This window comes from Alosa alosa, chromosome 7 (genome assembly GCF_017589495.1).
Source record: "Alosa alosa isolate M-15738 ecotype Scorff River chromosome 7, AALO_Geno_1.1, whole genome shotgun sequence".
NCBI classification, from domain to species: Eukaryota; Metazoa; Chordata; class Actinopteri; order Clupeiformes; family Clupeidae; genus Alosa; species Alosa alosa.
In genome coordinates, this window is record NC_063195.1 from 2,409,181 (window position 1) to 2,427,869 (window position 18,689).

Genomic DNA, 18,689 nt, shown 5'->3' on the forward strand with positions numbered 1-18,689 from the left:
CCCCTATGTCATGAGGCTTGTGGTCAAACCCAAGTTTGGCCCAGGGACTCCATAGCACCCTCTATGTCCTATGTCTAGTTTCACACACACACACAAGAGTTGGTAGACGAATGTAAGGGGAGGGACATTTTAGGATAACTTGTCAATTGTTGCACTGCATATTACAAACCGATGTCATAAATTGATTACTTGGAATTGCCTCATTGTACCCACATATATTTGTGGTGTAGCGCCACCTAGTGAATATTATCGTTGTAAATTGTCACATACAACAGGAAGTGAGTAAGTGATTTTGACGCATAAAACTTGAAAAGCAAATAGCACACACATCAGATATGTGCGTTTGACACACGTACCACATGTGAATGCATTGTTGTATTGAAATGTCACGGGTAGCGGACTGCAGGTGCTTGTGTGTGTGTGTGTGTGTGTGTGTGTGGTGGTGTGTGTGTGTGGTGTGTGGTGTGTGTGTATGTGACCGCAAGTGCTCGGGCCCACCATTGCCGCTTGCAGCTCCACACACAGCCATAAATGTCTAACCCGCTGGCATCTGTGTGTGTGTCTGTGTATCTGTGTGTGTATCTGTGTGTGTGTGTCTGTGTCTGTCTGTGTATCTGTGTGTGTCTGTGTGTCTGTCTGTGTATCTGTGTGTGTGTGTGTGTGTGTGTGTCTGTGTGTCTGTCTGTGTGTGTGTGTGTGTGTGTCTGTGTGTGTGTCTGTGTGTGTGTGTCTGTGTGTGTGTGTCTGTGTGTGTGCGCGTGTGCAGGCCGCGCTGGAACTGGAGGCTCTGAAGCAGCAGCAGGCCTCGGCATCTGAGGGGAACACCCCGGCAACCAATGAGGAGGTGCAGGTCCTCAGGTTAGTAACTGTTGCTAAGCAACCAATGAGGAGGTGCAGGTCCTCAGGTTAGTAACTGTTGCTAAGGAACCAGCTCCACCAACGCTAATTTCTCTGCTTCCTGTGTGTGTGTGTGTGTGTTTCATTGTTGTGGTCCGGTGAGGTAGAATTCTCAAGGGGTGGGATTCTTCCGATTTTCGACCTAAAAATGAGACCCACGCAATTCGTATAGAACCGCTGAGTTGTTTTTAAAGGGGTTAAGGGGATAATCTTTCAGAATATCACGCTGCAAGTAGCCTCATTGAAAGTGAAAGTAGAAGGGCTGCGTTCTGAAGAACGTTTGATTCAAGTTCAGTGTGTGTGTGTGTGTGGCGAACTAGTTTCTCAGCAGAAGCTATGAAACAAAGTCAACAAATTGATTTACAACAAATTGATTTAAAAAGACATAATTTATAAAGTTTTTTTTTTTTTCTCGTTTTGGCTTTGCATTGGGTTTGCGTCCAGTTTGACCTGTTAGGATTTTCCGATCATATCAGCCTAATCATAGCAATCTTGTGATATTTATATTGAATTTTAATTTCTGCGCGTGTAAGCTTCTGTGCTTGAAGTTTGCTGTGACAGACTAGCCCAACGTTACTGGTTTTCATAGTTTTAACCACAAAGCCCGTCTACCTTAGTCTTGTGTAGGCCTAGGGTACTTTGCTCTATTATAAATTAGTTTTCTTTAGGCCTTATAGGCTGTACTGTAATATGCTATAATGTTTGAAAAATATGTGTCTGAATGTATCAACACTAGACCATGTTTACTCTGAATGATTTCGGACTTCAACACAATCAGATAACACTACGACCAATGTGTGCTGTCCTCCAACGTTGCAGTGCTGTCTTCGTTAGTTTAGCTGGTTTCCCGGAATGCAAGGGGTAAAAGTAACATGCGTCATTGCTCTTTGCCATTTAGCTCTTGCGAGAACTCTGGATTTCCAGGGTAGCCGTAGGGTATTGGGACATCAATCCCAATGGCTTGTGGGACATTTCTGAAGCAGTCCACCAAGTAGTCAAGTTTTCAACTACTGGCTACATTCATCCAGCTGCTGAACTGTTCTTCATCGCCTGAAGCTCTCTCTGCGTGTGTGAAGGCAGGTGGGTATTGTTAAGGGTCTCAGAATTGCGTCCAGTGTTATTATTATTATGGGTATTATTGTGTGTGTGTGTGTCCAGGCTGAAAGTAGAGGAACTGGAGTCTGAGCGTCAGCGTCTAGAAGATCAGAACAACGTCCTGGAGATGAGACTGGAGAGACACAACCTACAGGTAGCACACACACACACACATATGCACACACACACACACATATGCACACACACATACACGCATACACACACACACAGACGCACACACACACACACACACACACTGAAGCACACACACACACGCACGCACACACACAAACACATGCACGCATACACTCACACACACATACACCCACCCAAACACACACACTGAAGCACACACCCACACCACGGGGACGCACATGCACACATTCACTCAAAAAACACACACACACACACACACACACACACACACCTGCATGAGAGACCTGACCTGTGACTTTAAGTTCTGACAAACAAACACACATTCACTCACACACACACGCACACACACACATGCATTCATGCAATCTCACATAAGATAATTTACACTCAGACACACACAGATATCTGACCTGTTTATCAATAAACACTCGCTCACACATAATCACACACACACACACACACACACACACAGACACACACACACACACACCTTCATCAGAGACCTGACCTGCTTGTCAAATAACATGTCTGCAGGTAGCCATGGCAACAGAGCAGTGGTAAACACTGTGAAATTGCAAAGTAAACTCTAGGGATTGATAGAGTTCGATAAGACACACACACACACACACACACACATTAAGGGATTGATAGAGTTTGATAAGAACACACACATAAATATACACTCACTCTCTCTCTTTCCTTCTTTCTCACTCACACACACACACATGCATGCACACTTACACGCTCTAGCTCACACACATGCATGCACACTTACACGCTCTAGCTCACACACACACACATGCACACTTACACTCTCTCACACACACACACACACATGCATGCACACTTACACTCTCTAACACACACACACACACACACACACACACACACACACACACATATATGCACACTTACACGCTCTAGCTCACACACACACACACACATGCATGCATGCACACTTACACTCTCTAGCTCACACACACACACACACACACACATGCATGCACACTTACACTCTCTAGCTCACACACACACACACACACACACACACACACATATGCACACTTACACTCTCTATCTCAAACACACACACATATTCACACTTACACTCAATCCTCACACACACACCAATAATAATACACACACACACAGGATTTTGACACCTGAGTAGGTCTGCCTCGAGGTAAATGTGTAAATTCTACCCCAACAGACATTAATGTGTTATGTTCGGAGTTGGACACACACACACACACTATTCTAGCAGTGTAGTGAAGATTGCTTCAGGCTAGACACACACACACATATACACACACACACTTATTTTGCAGGGGAACCTTCAGGTTATGGCAGGCTTCAGTGAGGTTACCATGGAGACACCCTGTGATCAGCTACCAATCAAATCAGTTACCACGGCAGCAGTCTGTAATTAAACTCTCACACTCTCTCCCTCTTTCTCTCTCTCTCTCTTTCACTCTCACACACTCTCTTTTCCTGCCTCTCTCTCTCTCTCACACTCTCTTTTCCTGCCTCTCTATCTCTTTCACTCTCACACTCTCTCCCTCTTTCTCTCTCTATCTCTTTCACTCTCACTCTTTTCCTGCCTCTCTCTCTCTCTCACTATCTCTTTCTTTATTCCTCTCACTCTTTTCCTCCCTCTCTCTCTCTATCTTTTCTTTTTTCGTTTTACCCCCCTCTCTTTCTCCTCTCTCTCTCTCTTCCCCTTTTTCGTTTTCCCTCTCTCTCTCTCTCTCTCCCCCTCTCTCTCTCTCTCTCTCTCTCTCTGTCTTTGTCTTAGGCTTTATAACAATGAGAGTTGAGGTCGCTTGAGCGGCGCTTGGGGAGCAGTGAGGGGTTAGGTGGCTTGCTCAAGGGCACTTCAGCCCGTTACCCTATAATTAAGGAGTTCAGAACCGCAACCCTCGGTTACAAGTCGAGGGTTGCGTGGGTTCGGCCCCGACTCACTAGTAGATGTTTGAACATGGCTCTTTTTTCTATTTTATTCATTAAAGGGTGCTGGACTAGGTCTGTAGGTGTGTTCCTCTGTACCTTGAGGATACTTTTACAGAACTCTGCATGCAGAGAATGAATTGGTGGAATATTGTGGCTCCCACTGCTAAAAAAATGTAAAGGAAACATTGATGTGTGTGTGTGTGTGTGTGTGTGTGTGTGGATGTTTGATGCATTTGTGTTAGTGAGAGAAGTTGCTGTGTTCCGGCATTTGTGTGTGTATGATGGTGGCTAACTGCAAGTCTGGTGGATTATACAGAGACAGTGTGTGTGTGTGTGAGAGAGCTAGCTGCAGGTTTAGAGGGTTATTTGTCAGACTTAATGAGTTTGGGGAGAGGGTGAACTTTACAGCAGTACTTTATCTCTCTCACACACACACACACACACACTCTCTATCTGTCTTTTCTCTCTCTCTCTTTCTCTCTATCTCTCTCACACAAACACACATACATAGTATACACTTTTATAAGATATTCCAAAGCTTGCACACACCAGCCGCCGGAACGAGTTTCAAAGTGCAGGGGCCAGATAACGACCCCAAAAAAAATCGCCTGCGCTGTGTTTGTTTCTTGCGCAAACAAAATGTGTGCGTTCGTAATAGCCTGCATAATTCTGCTTCATGAAGTTGAACAAACACATGCGGTCATTTTACAGATCAATATAAATAGCCTATGCAGTTTATGCGGTAGGCCAACTTGGAGTGAACTTACACATGAGAGATTCTTTCTCTGGGCTAATCACATTACAGATCCTACAGTGTGCGAGCAAAGATATTCAGAATTCAGGGAGGGCGACAAGAATATTGGCAAAAAAACAAAACTCATCGGAGAAGGCTATTACCTTACTACTGAGCGGAAAACAGTGCACAACTAACTAGCTAATGACTAGTCTGATCATCTGATGTCAATCACACCACAAATTGATTCAAAAAATATCAGGTGTTACAAGCTAGGACTGCCACTGTTTTCAGTGGGAAGAAAGAGACAATCCAGTAGGCTATTACAGAAGGAACGCAACTTCCAAATTGCACTTCACTCAAAGCAGTTCAATGTTTTGGTAAGTTGTGTCGTTGTCACCATTTCAACTTTATGAAGGAGTGTGAGCGGTAGCTGGGCAACAACACTTCCATAAAGCAATTGAACTTGCACAATTTTTAAAAAGAAGTAGGAAGTGCCGTGGTTCATTAACTTTGAAGGAGGTTGGCTATCTGTAAGATGCGTGCGCCTTTATTATTGATGATATTGTAATGCGTGTGTGTCCTAAGCTTAACTTGGTTTGGACTTGATGCTACCTAATTAATAGTGATTAATTAAATAATAAATAAAAGGGGATGATGTATATAATGTCCATAGAAACATTTATAAATAAAAAGGGGATGATGTATATAATGTCCATAGAAACATTTATAAATAAAAGGGGATGATGTATATAATGTCCATAGAAACATTTATAAATAAAAGGGGATGATGTATATAATGTCCATAGAAACATTTATAAATAAAAGGGGATGATGTATATAATGTCCATAGAAACATTTATAAATAAAAGGGATGATGTATATAATGTCCATAGAAACATTTATAAATACAAGGGGATGATGTATATAATGTCCATAGAAACATTTCAACGCAGTAACGCAAAAGTAGCCTAATGTAAGTTGTTAATCCTCAGAGAGAGTAAATAAGTAATGCAATAAACACTGAGTAGCCACCTGCAGGCCCAATGGCTATAGACGCTAATAATTTCAGATATAGACCACATACGCGATTTGCCAGGGTTCAGCCCGCATGTAATTTCAAAAGTGGACAGACAAAGTCTATGCTATTTGAAATTAAACAAAACATAGGCTACCGTATTTGGAGTGTGGTTCATGACGTTGCTTATCAAAGTAGGCGAGCAGGTCTCTTTCAAAATGTCCTGTTACAATTGCAGCTGCTTCGATTATGTTGAATATTTAGAAAGTACCTTACATGATGCATTTGTGAGCTTCTGGTAGTAACTTACTAATTAACTAAAGCAAGACTTGAGTGATATCACACAAGGCCCACAGAAGTGAATTAAATGAAATAGGTTAACATGTTTTTTATTTGAACATTGCAATACCCACCCAACAAACCCAGAGACGGCTTAGTAGATGTTTAGGATAGATGACAGCACCTTGTAACCGACACAGCCCAATTCTCAGTTGTGCAATAAAAAGCAGTATCATCATAGCAGTATTATCATATCATTGATAATCGTTCACATTTACTATACGCTAATCGACAACCACTGCCCTCAGCTGGAGTTGCAGAGAAGTCTCCAAAGTACAGGGAGACCGAACGCGAATGACTTGAGTATGAACTTTTTGAAAAGGGAAAAAAAGATGAAGACGATGAGTAAAGGGCGAGGCTAGCCCTGGCAGCCGCTAGGGCGCGTCTAGATTTCCAGGCTAGGGCGAGGCTAGCCCTGGCAGCCGCTAGGGCGCGTCTAGATTTCCAGGCTAGGGCGAGGCTAGCCCTGGCAGCCGCTAGGGCGCGTCTAGATTTCTAGGCTAGGGCGAGGCTAGAGTTGGAGGAATTGTGTCTTATTGCTGTAAAGGAGAATGCGAGAATGACTGCCGCTGACCCACGTAGACTCACAAGTAGGCCTAAGAAACATGATTCAGCCTTAAACTGCATTAAGATGTCCACACGAAATGCAGCCTCCTTTTTGTCATAAGTTCGCATCAGCAAATGTGGTTTGGGAAAAGGGGACACAGAAAATAAAAATAAATAGGTTAACCTGGTCTATTTGAACATTGCTGGTAATTTTAAGTGATGTCATAAACCTTGCGAAAGCTTGGTAGCTTAGGCTACATGTTTCGGGTATATCACGTTGCGCATGATATTAATTGAGTCTCATGTCGCTAGGCTAAATGTGGTTATCTAACAGATATATAACTTCAATAATTGCTCACAATTAATATAGGCTAATGGCAACCACTGCCCCTGTAAAATAAACAAACAGTAGACCTAGGCCGCAGATATATTGAAAATTTGAAGCCATCCCGAGGTGACAGCTGGAGCTGTAGAGTTGGAGTCTCCGTTGCACAGGAGGACATTACGCTTAACTCAGGAACTTTACAATACAATCAATCATACCAGACCAGAATAAATGTTACTGGATTTGGCTACATTTCAAATGCATCCCTCCACACATGTTGCATTGATTGAGAATAAACGTCTCAGAGTGGAGCGCTGTCTGCTCCCTGGGGGTGTTGCCTTGGCGCTCTGCTGGTGCTCCCTGGGGTGTTGCCTGGGCTGCTGCTGGTGCCCCTGGGGTGTTGCCTGGGCTCTGCTGTCTGCTCCCTGGGGGTGTTGCCTGGGCGCTCTGCTGTCTGCTCCCTGGGGGTGTTGCCTGGCCGCTCTGCTGGTGCTCCCTGGGGGTGTTGCCTGGGCGCTCTGCTGGTGCTCCCTGGGGGTGTTGCCTGGGCGCTCTGCTGTCTGCTCCTGGGGGGTGTTGCCTGGTGGCTCTGCTGGTGCTCCCTGGGGGGTGTTGCCTTGGGCTGCTGCTGGTGCTCCCTGGGGGGTGTTGCCTGGGGCTCTGCTGGTGCTCCCTGGGGGGTTGCCTGGGCTCTGCTGGTGCTCCTGGGGGGTGTTGCCTTGGCGCTCTGCTGCTGCTCCCTGGGGGTGTTGCCTGGGCGCTCTGCTGTCTGCTCCCTGGGGGTGTTGCCTTGCCGCTCTGCTGGTGCTCCCTGGGGGTGTTGCCTGGGCGCTCTGCTGGTGCTCCCTGGGGGTGTTGCCTGGGCGCTCTGCTGGTGCTCCCTGGGGGTGTTGCCTTGGCGCTCTGCTGCTGCCCCTGGGGGTGTTGCCTGGGCTCTGCTGTCTGCTCCCCTGGGGGTTGCCTTGCCTCTGCTGCTGGCTCCTGGGGGGTGTTGCCTGGGGCTCTGCTGGTGCTCCCTGGGGGTGTTGCCTGGGCTCTGCTGTCTGCTCCCTGGGGGTGTTGCCCCTGTCTGCTGGTGCTCCCTGGGGTGTTGCCTGGGCTCTGCTGTCTGCTCCTGGGGTGTTGCCTTGCCGCTCTGCTGGTGCTCCCTGGGGGTGTTGCCTGGGCGCTCTGCTGGTGCTCCCTGGGGGTGTTGCCTGGGCTCTGCTGGTGCTCCCTGGGGGTGTTGCCTGGGCTCTGCTGCTGCTCCCTGGGGGTGTTGCCTGGGGCTCTGCTGTCTCTGTTCCTGGGGTGTTGCCTTGCCCGCCTGCTGGTGCTCCCTGGGGGGTGTTGCCTGGGCGCTCTGCTGTCTGCTCCCTGGGGGTGTTGCCTTGCCGCTCTGCTGGTGCTCCCTGGGGGTGTTGCCTGGGCGCTCTGCGGTCTGCTCCCTGGGGGTGTTGCCTTGCCGCTCTGCTGGTGCTCCCTAGGGGTGTTGCCTGGGCGCTCTGCTGTCTGCTCCCTGGGGGTGTTGCCTGGCCGCTCTGCTGGTGCTCCCTGGGGGTGTTGCCTGGGCGCTCTGCTGGTGCTCCCTGGGGGTGTTGCCTTGGCGCTCTGCTGTCTGCTCCCTGGGGGTGTTGCCTGGGCACTCTGCTGGTGCTCCCTGGGGGTGTTGCCTGGGCGCTCTGCTGCTGCTCCCTGGGGGTGTTGCCTGGGCGCTCTGCTGCTGCTCCCTGGGGGTGTTGCCTGGGCGCTCTGCTGGTGCTCCCTGGGGGTGTTGTCTGGGCGCTCTGCTGGTGCTCCCTGGGGGTGTTGCCTTGGCGCTCTGCTGGTGTTTTGCTCATCGGTTTTGACCCATGCATGGACAGAAAGTTTAAGGTATTTCAACAGTGACGCTGCACAAATAGCTTTAGGCTATATTAGATGCGGGCTACTACCGCTATAATGGTTCACACCTCTCTCCGTTTTTTGCGCAGATTTTTTTTTTTCGTGGATGATTTTGTTTATTAAAAGATATTTTGAGCCAAAAGTGAGGGGGCCCCCTGGCCACTGTGCTTCCGGCGCCTATGGACACACACACACACACACACACACACACACACACACACACACTAACCATACTTTCTCCCTCTCTTTGTCTCACTTAAATCTCCATTTCAATTGGTCGAGTCCACATCAGCTGTGTGCTGATTGGCTCTGCTGACTGCAGCTGCAAGCCGACTGGCTGTGCCCTCCTGAGCCTGTGTGTGTCTCTCCGTGTGTGTCCTCCTGAGCCTGCGTCCTCATCAGCTGTGCTCTGGTGTGTGTGTGTGTGTGTGTGTCCGTCTCTAGGGCGATTACGACCCAGTGAAGACCAAGGTGGTCCACCTGCGGTTCAACCCCACCAGCGTTGCCAAGCAACAGCGGCAGGAGGAGGCGGAGCAGCTGAGGGAGGAGCTTAACCAACTCCGCGAGCTGCTGCGCTCGGGCGCCATGGCAACCACCGACACCCCACTCAACATCCCGCCTACGCAGGAAGTACTTGGTAGGCTTTTGTGTGTGTAAGGGTCATTGTGTGTGTGTGTGTGTGTGTGTGTAAGGGTCATTGTGTGTTTGTGTGTGTGTGTAAGGGTCATTGTGTGTTTGTGTGTGTGTGTAAGGGTGTTTGTGTGTGTGTGTGTGTGTAAAGGGTCATTGTGTGTGTGTGTGTGTGTGTCTGTGTGTAAGGGTCATTGTGTGTTTGTGTGTGTGTGTGTGTGTGTGTGTAAGGGTCATTGTGTGTGTTTGTGTGTGTGTGTAAGGGTCATTGTGTGTGTGTGTAAGGGTCATTGTGTGTGTGTGTGTGTGTGTGTGTGTGTGTAAGGGTCATTGTGTGTGTGTGTGTGTAAGGGTCATTGTGTGTGTGTAAGGGTCATTGTGTGTGTGTGTGTGTGTGTGTAAGGGTCATTGTGTGTGTGTGTGTGTGTAAGGGTCATTGTGTGTGTGTGTGTGTGTAAGGGTCATTGTGTGTGTGTGTAAGGGTCATTGTGTGTGTGTTTGTCTGTGTGTGTGTGTAAGGGTCATTGTTTGTGTGTGTGTGTGTGTGTGTAAGGGTCATTTGTGTTGAATTTGTGCACTTTTGGAGTGTGTGTAAGTGTGCAATGGTAATTTTTGTTGATTTTTTTTTTTTTTTTTTTTTTTTTTTTCATTTTTGTAGGGTGCAAGTCCATTCTGAGTTCTAAACTTCAAAATTATTATTTTTATAGTCAGGGAAATTGTTTGTGTGTGATTAAGTCCTTTATAGTTTGTTATAGTTCATTGACATTGTGTTGTGTTTTGGCAATAAAATACTTTTAAATAGCCAAAGTAGGCTAAATCAAGGTCAGTGTTGAAATTGCTGCATACAAATCACAAAGGGGCCTAATCTTTAGGCCATGTGATGTAGGCTACCCTAGGCCTTCCCATGTTGAGTCACTGAATGCTATGCAGAGGGGCCATCAGATGTAGGCTACCCTAGGCCTCTAAGAGAAAACAAGTGAAGATAGTCTTCTTTGCTCCCAATGTGATTTGATAAGTAAAACGTTTCAACCACTCCAGTCTTCGTCAGATAGGCCTACACCATTACCTGTTGCAATATATGTGTGAGCATTCCTACATTACGTCTATTTCTTTGATAACATGATTTGCTACCACGTAACAATAAGCCGCTATTATTATTAGGACTCAACACGCTTTGGTGGTAATATATGCTGTGGGCTTTAATTGGCGCATTTCGGTAGCCTTTCCTACATCTGGGCAATAATGAACAAATTGCAGTCTATATGCCATGACAAACATTACCAGTAGTACTGACCGAATATTAAATAGATAATTTGCAAGTTATGGTAATGTTATACTAGCGTGAACATTGCGCTTTCATCACGTTAGCACCCTATGATTACAGCTTGTTATGTCTCGTCAAAATTCACTGATGAAGGAAGGTTCGCTTTACTCGTTTCAAATTAGGCTAAACTAAAACTGAAGGATGTGCGGAGGTTGTGTCTGAAAGCAGCTATACACACACACACACACACACACACACGTTCAAGTCATATTAAACCTCATTAATCTACAGATCATTCGTTTATTCACATCTGACTGTATTATTAGCGCGTGTCTTGGCGCTTGGCGTCGTGGTGTGTGTGTGTCGTAGTCTTGCAAGTGTGTGTGTGTGTGTGTGTGTGTGTGTGTGTGCACTGAGCAGACCTGCGTAAGGCCGTGGAGAGTGCGGAACTGAAGAACCAGCGTCTGAAGGAAGTGTTCCAACGCAAGATCCAAGAGTTCCGCACGGCCTGCTACGTTCTCACGGGCTACCAGATCGACATCACCACGGAGAACCAGTATCGCCTCACATCCGTCTACGCCGAACACATGGACGACTCCCTCCTCTTTAAGGTGCACACACACACTAACACACACACGTACACACACACACACCACGCACACACACACACACACGTACACACACACACACACACGTACACACACACACACACGTACACACACACACACACGCACACACACACACACACACTAACACACACTAACACACACACACACACTAACACACACACACACACACACTAACACACACACACACACTAACAACACACACACACACACTAACACACACACACACACACACACTAACACACACACACACACACACACACACACACACACACACACACGTACACACACACACACTCACACACACACACACACACACACACACAACACACACACACATTACACACACACTAACACACACACACATACACGCACACACACACACACACACACACACACACACACACACACATTCACACACGTGCGTGCGTGCGTTGTTTTACAGTACCACAGCCTACAACCTGTGTGTGTAGCTGTTCCTTTTTGGGTGCTTGTGTGTGTGTGCTTAGACAAATCCCTGACTACATCATAAGACACTGTTTGTATGCAGAAGTAAAAGCAATTAGCATATTAATCCTAATCATAATTATTTTTAGTTTTGTGTGTGTCTGTGTGTGTGTGTGTGTGTGTGTGTGATTTAAGCCGCCATCTCTTATTCATAGTATCCTGTGTTCGCTTTGAACTGGAGAGCTTTCCGTCTCAAAAGCATCAATATTGAGTCAATATCGTGTGTGTGTGTGTGTTTGTCATCTTTAGTCCCAGTTCATTCATTCGTTCATAAAAAGATAGTTATCTCACAGTTTGCTTTTCTCTCTCTCTCTCTCACGTGGCATGGAATTTTGGAAACTCTAAATGTATACAAAGAATTAAGGGAATGTCAGGAAATGTATCATTTTTGGGGCAGTCATGGAGTATCAGGGAATTTTGTTTAAAATGTACTTTGCGAAACGTTAGCATCCATACATTATTTCAATATTGATGCTCTGTGTGTGTGTGTGTGGTAAGGGTATGGTTACGGGGTTGTGAAATGGAGATTAGTTAAAGGAACCGTATGTAAGAAATGTATTTCAATTAATCATAAAATGGCCCTGATATGTCACTAGACATTAAGAAATCATGTTCATTTCAAATACTTATATCACTGACAACAGTAGTCCGGCCAGGATATTGTTATTTAAAAAGTGAAGTTGCAGCCCTCAACTGATGTTGATGTTGTCATATTGTGTTTTGGCCTGATGCGCCACCCTCCAACTATCTACTAATCACAAAGTCAGTAGTGTTTCGGCATCCAGGTTGCTAGCTCTGCCAGTCAGGGGGAGGGGATACACCGCTCTACAGTAATTTGAAAGTGATTGCAGTACCAGTTTTGGCCACAATCTTACATACGGTTCCTTTAATAATAATAATAACTTGGTTTTATATAGCGCCTTTCAAGTAACCCAAGGTGGCTTTACAAAAGGAGACAGGGCAGGGGAATAGGGGAGAAGAGAGGAGGGGGGTAGAAGTGGGGTTGGGGGCAGGGTGGTTAAGGGCCATAGGCCTCAGTGAATAAATGTGATTTTAGGTGCTTTTTGAGCATTAGCCAGTGTGGGGGGCTTGGCGGATATGGAGAGGTAGACTGTTCCAAAGGGTGGGGGCAGCAACACAGAAGGCTCTGTCACCAAAAGTCCGTAGCCTGGAACGAGGGATGACAAGCTGGTCCTTCCCAGAGGACCTCAGGGACTTTGGCTGGATGAGATATATATATATATATATATATATATATATATATATATATATATATATATATATATATATATATATATATTTTATTTATAAGTATAGTGTGTATATATATATAAGTATAGTATATATAAGTATATATACTCTTTTGATCCTGGGAGGGAAATTTGGTCTCTGCATTTATCCCAATCCGTGAATTAGTGAAACACACACAGCACACAGTGAACACACAGTGAGGTGAAGCACACACTAATCCCGCTGCAGTGACTGCTACAACAGCGGCGCTCGGGGAGCAGTGAGGGGATGGGTGCCTTGCTCAAGGGCACTTCAGCCGTGCCTACTGGTCGGGGTTCGAACCGGCAACCCTCCGGTTACAGGTCCGAAGTGCTAACCAGTAGGCCACGGCTGCCCCTAAATCTCCTAGATCGGAGAGGTACTGGGGAGCATTGAGGGATTTGTATGTAAGGAGTAAGATTTTGTAGGTGATGCGTGACTTCACCGGGAGCCAGTGAAGCTGCTTGAGTGTGGGGGTAATGTGTTGCCATCGCTTTGTGTGTGTGAGGATCCAGGCAGCCGAGTTTTTTGCGTGCGTGCGTGCGTGTGTGTGTTTCCGTCTCTGTGATGTGTTGTGATGTGTGCAGCCTGAAGCTTCAAAGAGTCGAACTAATCAGATCATCTGTGAGTAAGAGAGAGTGTGTGTGTGTGCCCGCAATTATGTGTGTCTGAATGAATGAGTCAGTGTGTGTCTGCATGTGTGTGTGTAAATCTCTGTCTGGGTGAAGTGTGTGTGTGTGTCTGTGTGTGCATGTCTCTGTCTGGGGAAAGCGTGTGTGTGTGTGGGGGGGTCTGAATCTGTGTGTGTGTGTGGGGGGGATCTGAATGTGTGTGTGTGTAGGGGGGGGGTCAGAATGTGTGTGTGTGTGTGTGTGATGAGCATGGCTGAGTCCACCTGTGGCTCCAGTGCTAAAGATAATTTGCTGTCATTATTTATTAACCTTGGACCATGACATATACACAGACACACACACACACACACACACACACACAGAGGCACATATTCTCTCCCCATCATACTGATTTTCAATTGCATTTATGAGTCTGTTTGTCTGTCTGTCTGTGTATGTTTATTTGAATCTATATACGTGTGTGTGTCTGTCTGTCTGTCTGTGTTTGTTTATTAGAAGTTATATAAGGCCATCCTTAAAATATTTTTGTTTGCAGTAACAGCCAAAAAAAAATAAAAATGGGTCGGTAGGTAGGTTATGTGATGAGACAGCTTTTATTTTGATAAGGTCTCAGTCAATACTATTATCATACATCACACGCACTGCGCGTGAAGTCAGAGTTGAGATTCAGTTCAGCAAGGCATGACTTGTAATGTGTTAAGCTCCTTCAGTAAAAGTTACATAAAGTACACTTCTTGTCCGTCCATTTCGTGACAGGTCAATATTTTGTTTTTTTTCAAGATTCAAAGTAAAAAAAAAAGTACAATTTTGGTCATGGTGATTACGTAGGAATGAATTTACACAAATGTGCATATCGTGGCGTAACTGACTGGGTCTTCAACCCGTGCCTTCAGGCGCACCATTGCAAACCTCATTCTGATGCAGGTTATATAGACCAACCTTTCTCAAACTTCTTTGACCTGAGGCCCGGTCATGGCAGACTTTGGGGTCATAGGGCTCATCTACATGTACCCAGAAAGAAGGCTACAATAGCTCTTGGCCACGTTATATTGAAATTTGACTATACAATACTCAGTGCTATACAGTGTATTATAGTCTCTGCTCTCCAAAAAAAAAACGTTGTTCTATTAAGTTTCGTTAAATAAATAAATAGCCTTCCAACAGGTTGAAGCGGAGCTTTGATACCAACGTTATCGATTAGTTTCAGTTTCTCTCGCGCAGACGTGCGTTGAATGAATGCTCATACCACCACTTAATTGTAGAGCTCCATGTTTAATGACAGATAGATGTTTTTTTTTTTTGTCGATCCGCGGTTTCTTGATCAACTGCGCAGCAAATTATCAGATGAAGCACCGGGCCTAATTTCCTCCACGACTCCAGCGGACCAGCAGTCTCCACGTTCGCGGACCCATATTTTGAGAAATGCTGAATAGACCACAACCAATTTCAATACTCCGACACGGTCACCGTTAGACTAGGGGAGGAGGGATGAAAAAGATCTGGCCACAGTTCTTCCAGAACCGTGCCAAGTAAAAGCGTTATCAGTTTGTGTGAATGAAACGAAGCGTAGGCCATAGTGTGACATGCGTAAAACCAATGGTATAGAGATGACGCCACAGGGTTTTTTTAAGTGAGTCTACGTTTGCATGTAGGCAATTTATATTCACAATACTGGGGCCTACTAAAATAAATATTATTTCATTGCATTTGTATTGGTTGTTTAGAGTAAAAAAAAAACAATCGGTCGGTATTAACATAGAAGTTTACAACCGCAAGTCGGTCGGACTAAAAGGGGAAAAAAATAAATATTTGGGTCGGTTCTAAATTGACAGGGTCGGTCGGGTTACGGCAAACGAAAATATTTTTAAGGATGGCCTAAGTGTGTGTGTGTGTCTGTCTGTCTGTCTGTCTGTGTTTGTTTATTAGAAGCTATATAAGTGTGTGTGTGTGTGTGTGTGTGTCTCTCTCTGTCTGTCTGTGTTTGTTTATTTGAAGCTATATAAGTGTGTGTGTTTTAGCACTTTGTTCCTCTTTCCCATGTGTTGGGGTTTCTGTGAGTGGGGAGTGTTGTGTGTGTGTGTGTGTGTTTGATTGAGACTGTGTGAGTGTACTGGGTGTGTTGGGGTTTGTGTGAGTGAAAGAAGTGTGTGTGTGTGTGCGCGTGCGTGTCTGTGTGTACGGAAGGAAATGTTTGTGCGTTGATATCAGCACAGCGTTTCCAGCGTTTTCCTTTTTTTTAACGGTGGCGGCAGGTACTGTTAGGAACTAAAAACAGGCCCATCTTCTGTCTGACTCACGTCACGTTAACCCATGCATTAAACCACATGTCACTTGAACGCTTGAACATACCAGTAGTTCACGTTGACAATGGAGAAACGCTTAGCTTACTTCGTTTATGACGGATATGAACTGTGCCAACATGTAAAAACACAACCCACAACACTGCCTTTATTTGGTGCAAATCTCCTTTACTTTATAGTATGTGATTCACATTAGGCCTACTAGGCAATCACCGCGAGTGCATACAAAAAGTTTTGCTTTAATCTAATTTACCTTCGTTACTACCAGTCGTTGCTTTTTCCCGGCGTCGATTCCTGATTGAGTGCACATCTGATGTAACAGCGGTATCTTCGCGGAGACATCCACTCTCCAGTTTCATTTTTGTTGTTGCAAGCGAGCTAATAGGCTACGATATGGGAAATACTTTCAAAACGATCAGCTCCAGAAATTAATGGGTTTTCCTTGGTCTGTGCTACACCTTTCCACCAAGTTGTGCGAAAATTAGTTTTTGCGATGTTGACAAACATGCATAGCACATGGAAGCTCTTGATAGCCCATGGCACTAACGTTTATAAAAACAACTTATGGAATAAAACTAGACAGGTACCACCTTTGCTTAGCATTGCTGTTTATTGTTAAACTGCATTTTTTAGCGGCAGTCAACGCTGGGCATTTAGCCTACTATGCTCCAGGACAATATTTAAGTATAAGTATATATACTCTTTTGATCCCGTGAGGGAAATTTGGTCTCTGCATTTATCTCAATCCGTGAATTAGTGAAACACACACAGCACACAGTGTACACACAGTGAGGTGAAGCACACATTAATCCCGGCGCAGTGAGCTGCCTGCAACAACAGCGGCTTCGAGGGAGCAGTGAGGGGATAGGTGCCTTGCTCAAGGGCACTTCAGCCATGCCTACTGGTCGGGGTTCGAACCGGCAACCCTCCGGTTACAGGTCCGAAGCGCTAATCAGTAGGCCACGGCTGCCCCCATTTATTTTGCGTCTCCCCTAATTCTGAAGCAGTGGCACCGCTAAATGAAGAGGAAACACTGAGAAGCAAGTTAATGCTTTAAATAGGCTAAATCAATACAATATATAATATGTGAACTGAAACTGGACGGGCCATAATAACCTCTGACTAGTTTAGGCTACTTATTGTTAAATTGCAATGTCAGCGGCAGCCAGCAGGGGATGATACGTCACAGGATTATTTAAAAAGCAAATGTGCGTCTGCCCTGATTCTGATACCGTGGTGGTATTAATTAAACCGTGGGGGGCCGCCATGCTGAAATAAACGTAGAGGAAACACTGCAGCAAGTGTGTGTGAAGGTAGTGGGTTCCCAGGTAAACACTTTAAAATTCCCTCATTAGCATTGACACGGTCAATCCCTACTTAAGCCGTCTGGGTGTGTGTATGTGTTTTGGCATGAATCTTGCTGTTACACTGGGTCATGTCAATTTAACATGTAATCTGCTTAGAAGTGTGTGTGCGTCGCGTGCGCGTCGCGTGCAGGTGTGTATGCGTGGCGATCGCGTGCGCGTCGCGTGTGGTCTGAATGTGTGTGTGTGTGTGTGTGTGTGTGTGTGGTCTGAATGTGTGTGTGTGTGTGTGTGCGTGTGTGTGTGTGGGCAGAGAAAAAAGGATGAAGAAAAAGGAAAAATGTGTGTGTGTGTGTGTGTGTGTGTTGTGGCGTGTCAGAACCGGAAATGTCAGCTTTCACACTCATTAGTGATGACGGGTCAAAGACCATATACTTTCTGTGTGCGCGTGTGTGTGTGTGTGTGCTAAACAAAAAGGTCTCTAGCTGGGGTGGATATCAATTGTTTCCTCATTCAGTCGTCCATACGAATACACAAAGCCTGCGTCTTTAAATGAATATGGGGTCGTCCTTACGAATACACAAAGCGTCTTCCATGAATAGGGGGTCGCCAGCATATTCAAAGTCTTTCCGTTTTGGGAGCTCGAATATGGTCAAGTAACACAGCCAAAATTCTTTCAGTGAGGTTTTCAGACTCCTCCACCTGTGTGTGTGTCTGTGTGTGTGTGTGTGTGTGTGTGTCTGTGTGTTGTCTCTTTTCCGGAAGGTCTTTTAGACACCATAGGCCATCTCCTGCCATTACCACGGCGATTTAATCAGAGTCGCTCAGCAACAGCAGGTGGTTAAATGTGAGTGTGTGTGTGTCTGTGTGTTTGGCTATGTGTGTGTGACTGTATGTGTGTGTGTATTTGCATGCCTGTGTGTGTGTGTGCGCGTGTGTGTGCGTGTTTGATGAGACAAGGCTGAGCTGTAGCTTAATGGGGATTACTGAGAAAAATATTGAAATGTCAACAAGGAGGTGAGGGCACATATTCTACTCAAAAACACACACACTCACTTGCTTACATACACACACACACACACTCTAACATGCTTACATACGCACACACACTCTAACATACACACTTTCTCTCTCACTCACACATATAATAATAATAATAATAATAATAATAATAATAATAATATTTATTTATATAGCTCTTTTCAAGCATTGAGCACAAAGTGCTTACAGACAAA

General features: G+C 45.5%; 1 protein-coding gene across 1 annotated transcript in view; it reads left to right on the forward strand.

Annotated features, from left to right (window-relative positions):
• Window positions 1-18,689, forward strand: part of mad1l1 (mitotic arrest deficient 1 like 1) — a 51,837-nt gene that overhangs the window by 24,490 nt on the left and 8,658 nt on the right. The window contains exons 14-17 of the mRNA XM_048247806.1: window positions 767-858; window positions 2,056-2,146; window positions 9,367-9,559; window positions 11,237-11,427. Coding sequence (XP_048103763.1) covers window positions 767-858; window positions 2,056-2,146; window positions 9,367-9,559; window positions 11,237-11,427 — 567 coding nt within the window. The remainder of the gene's footprint in view (window positions 1-766; window positions 859-2,055; window positions 2,147-9,366; window positions 9,560-11,236; window positions 11,428-18,689) is intronic.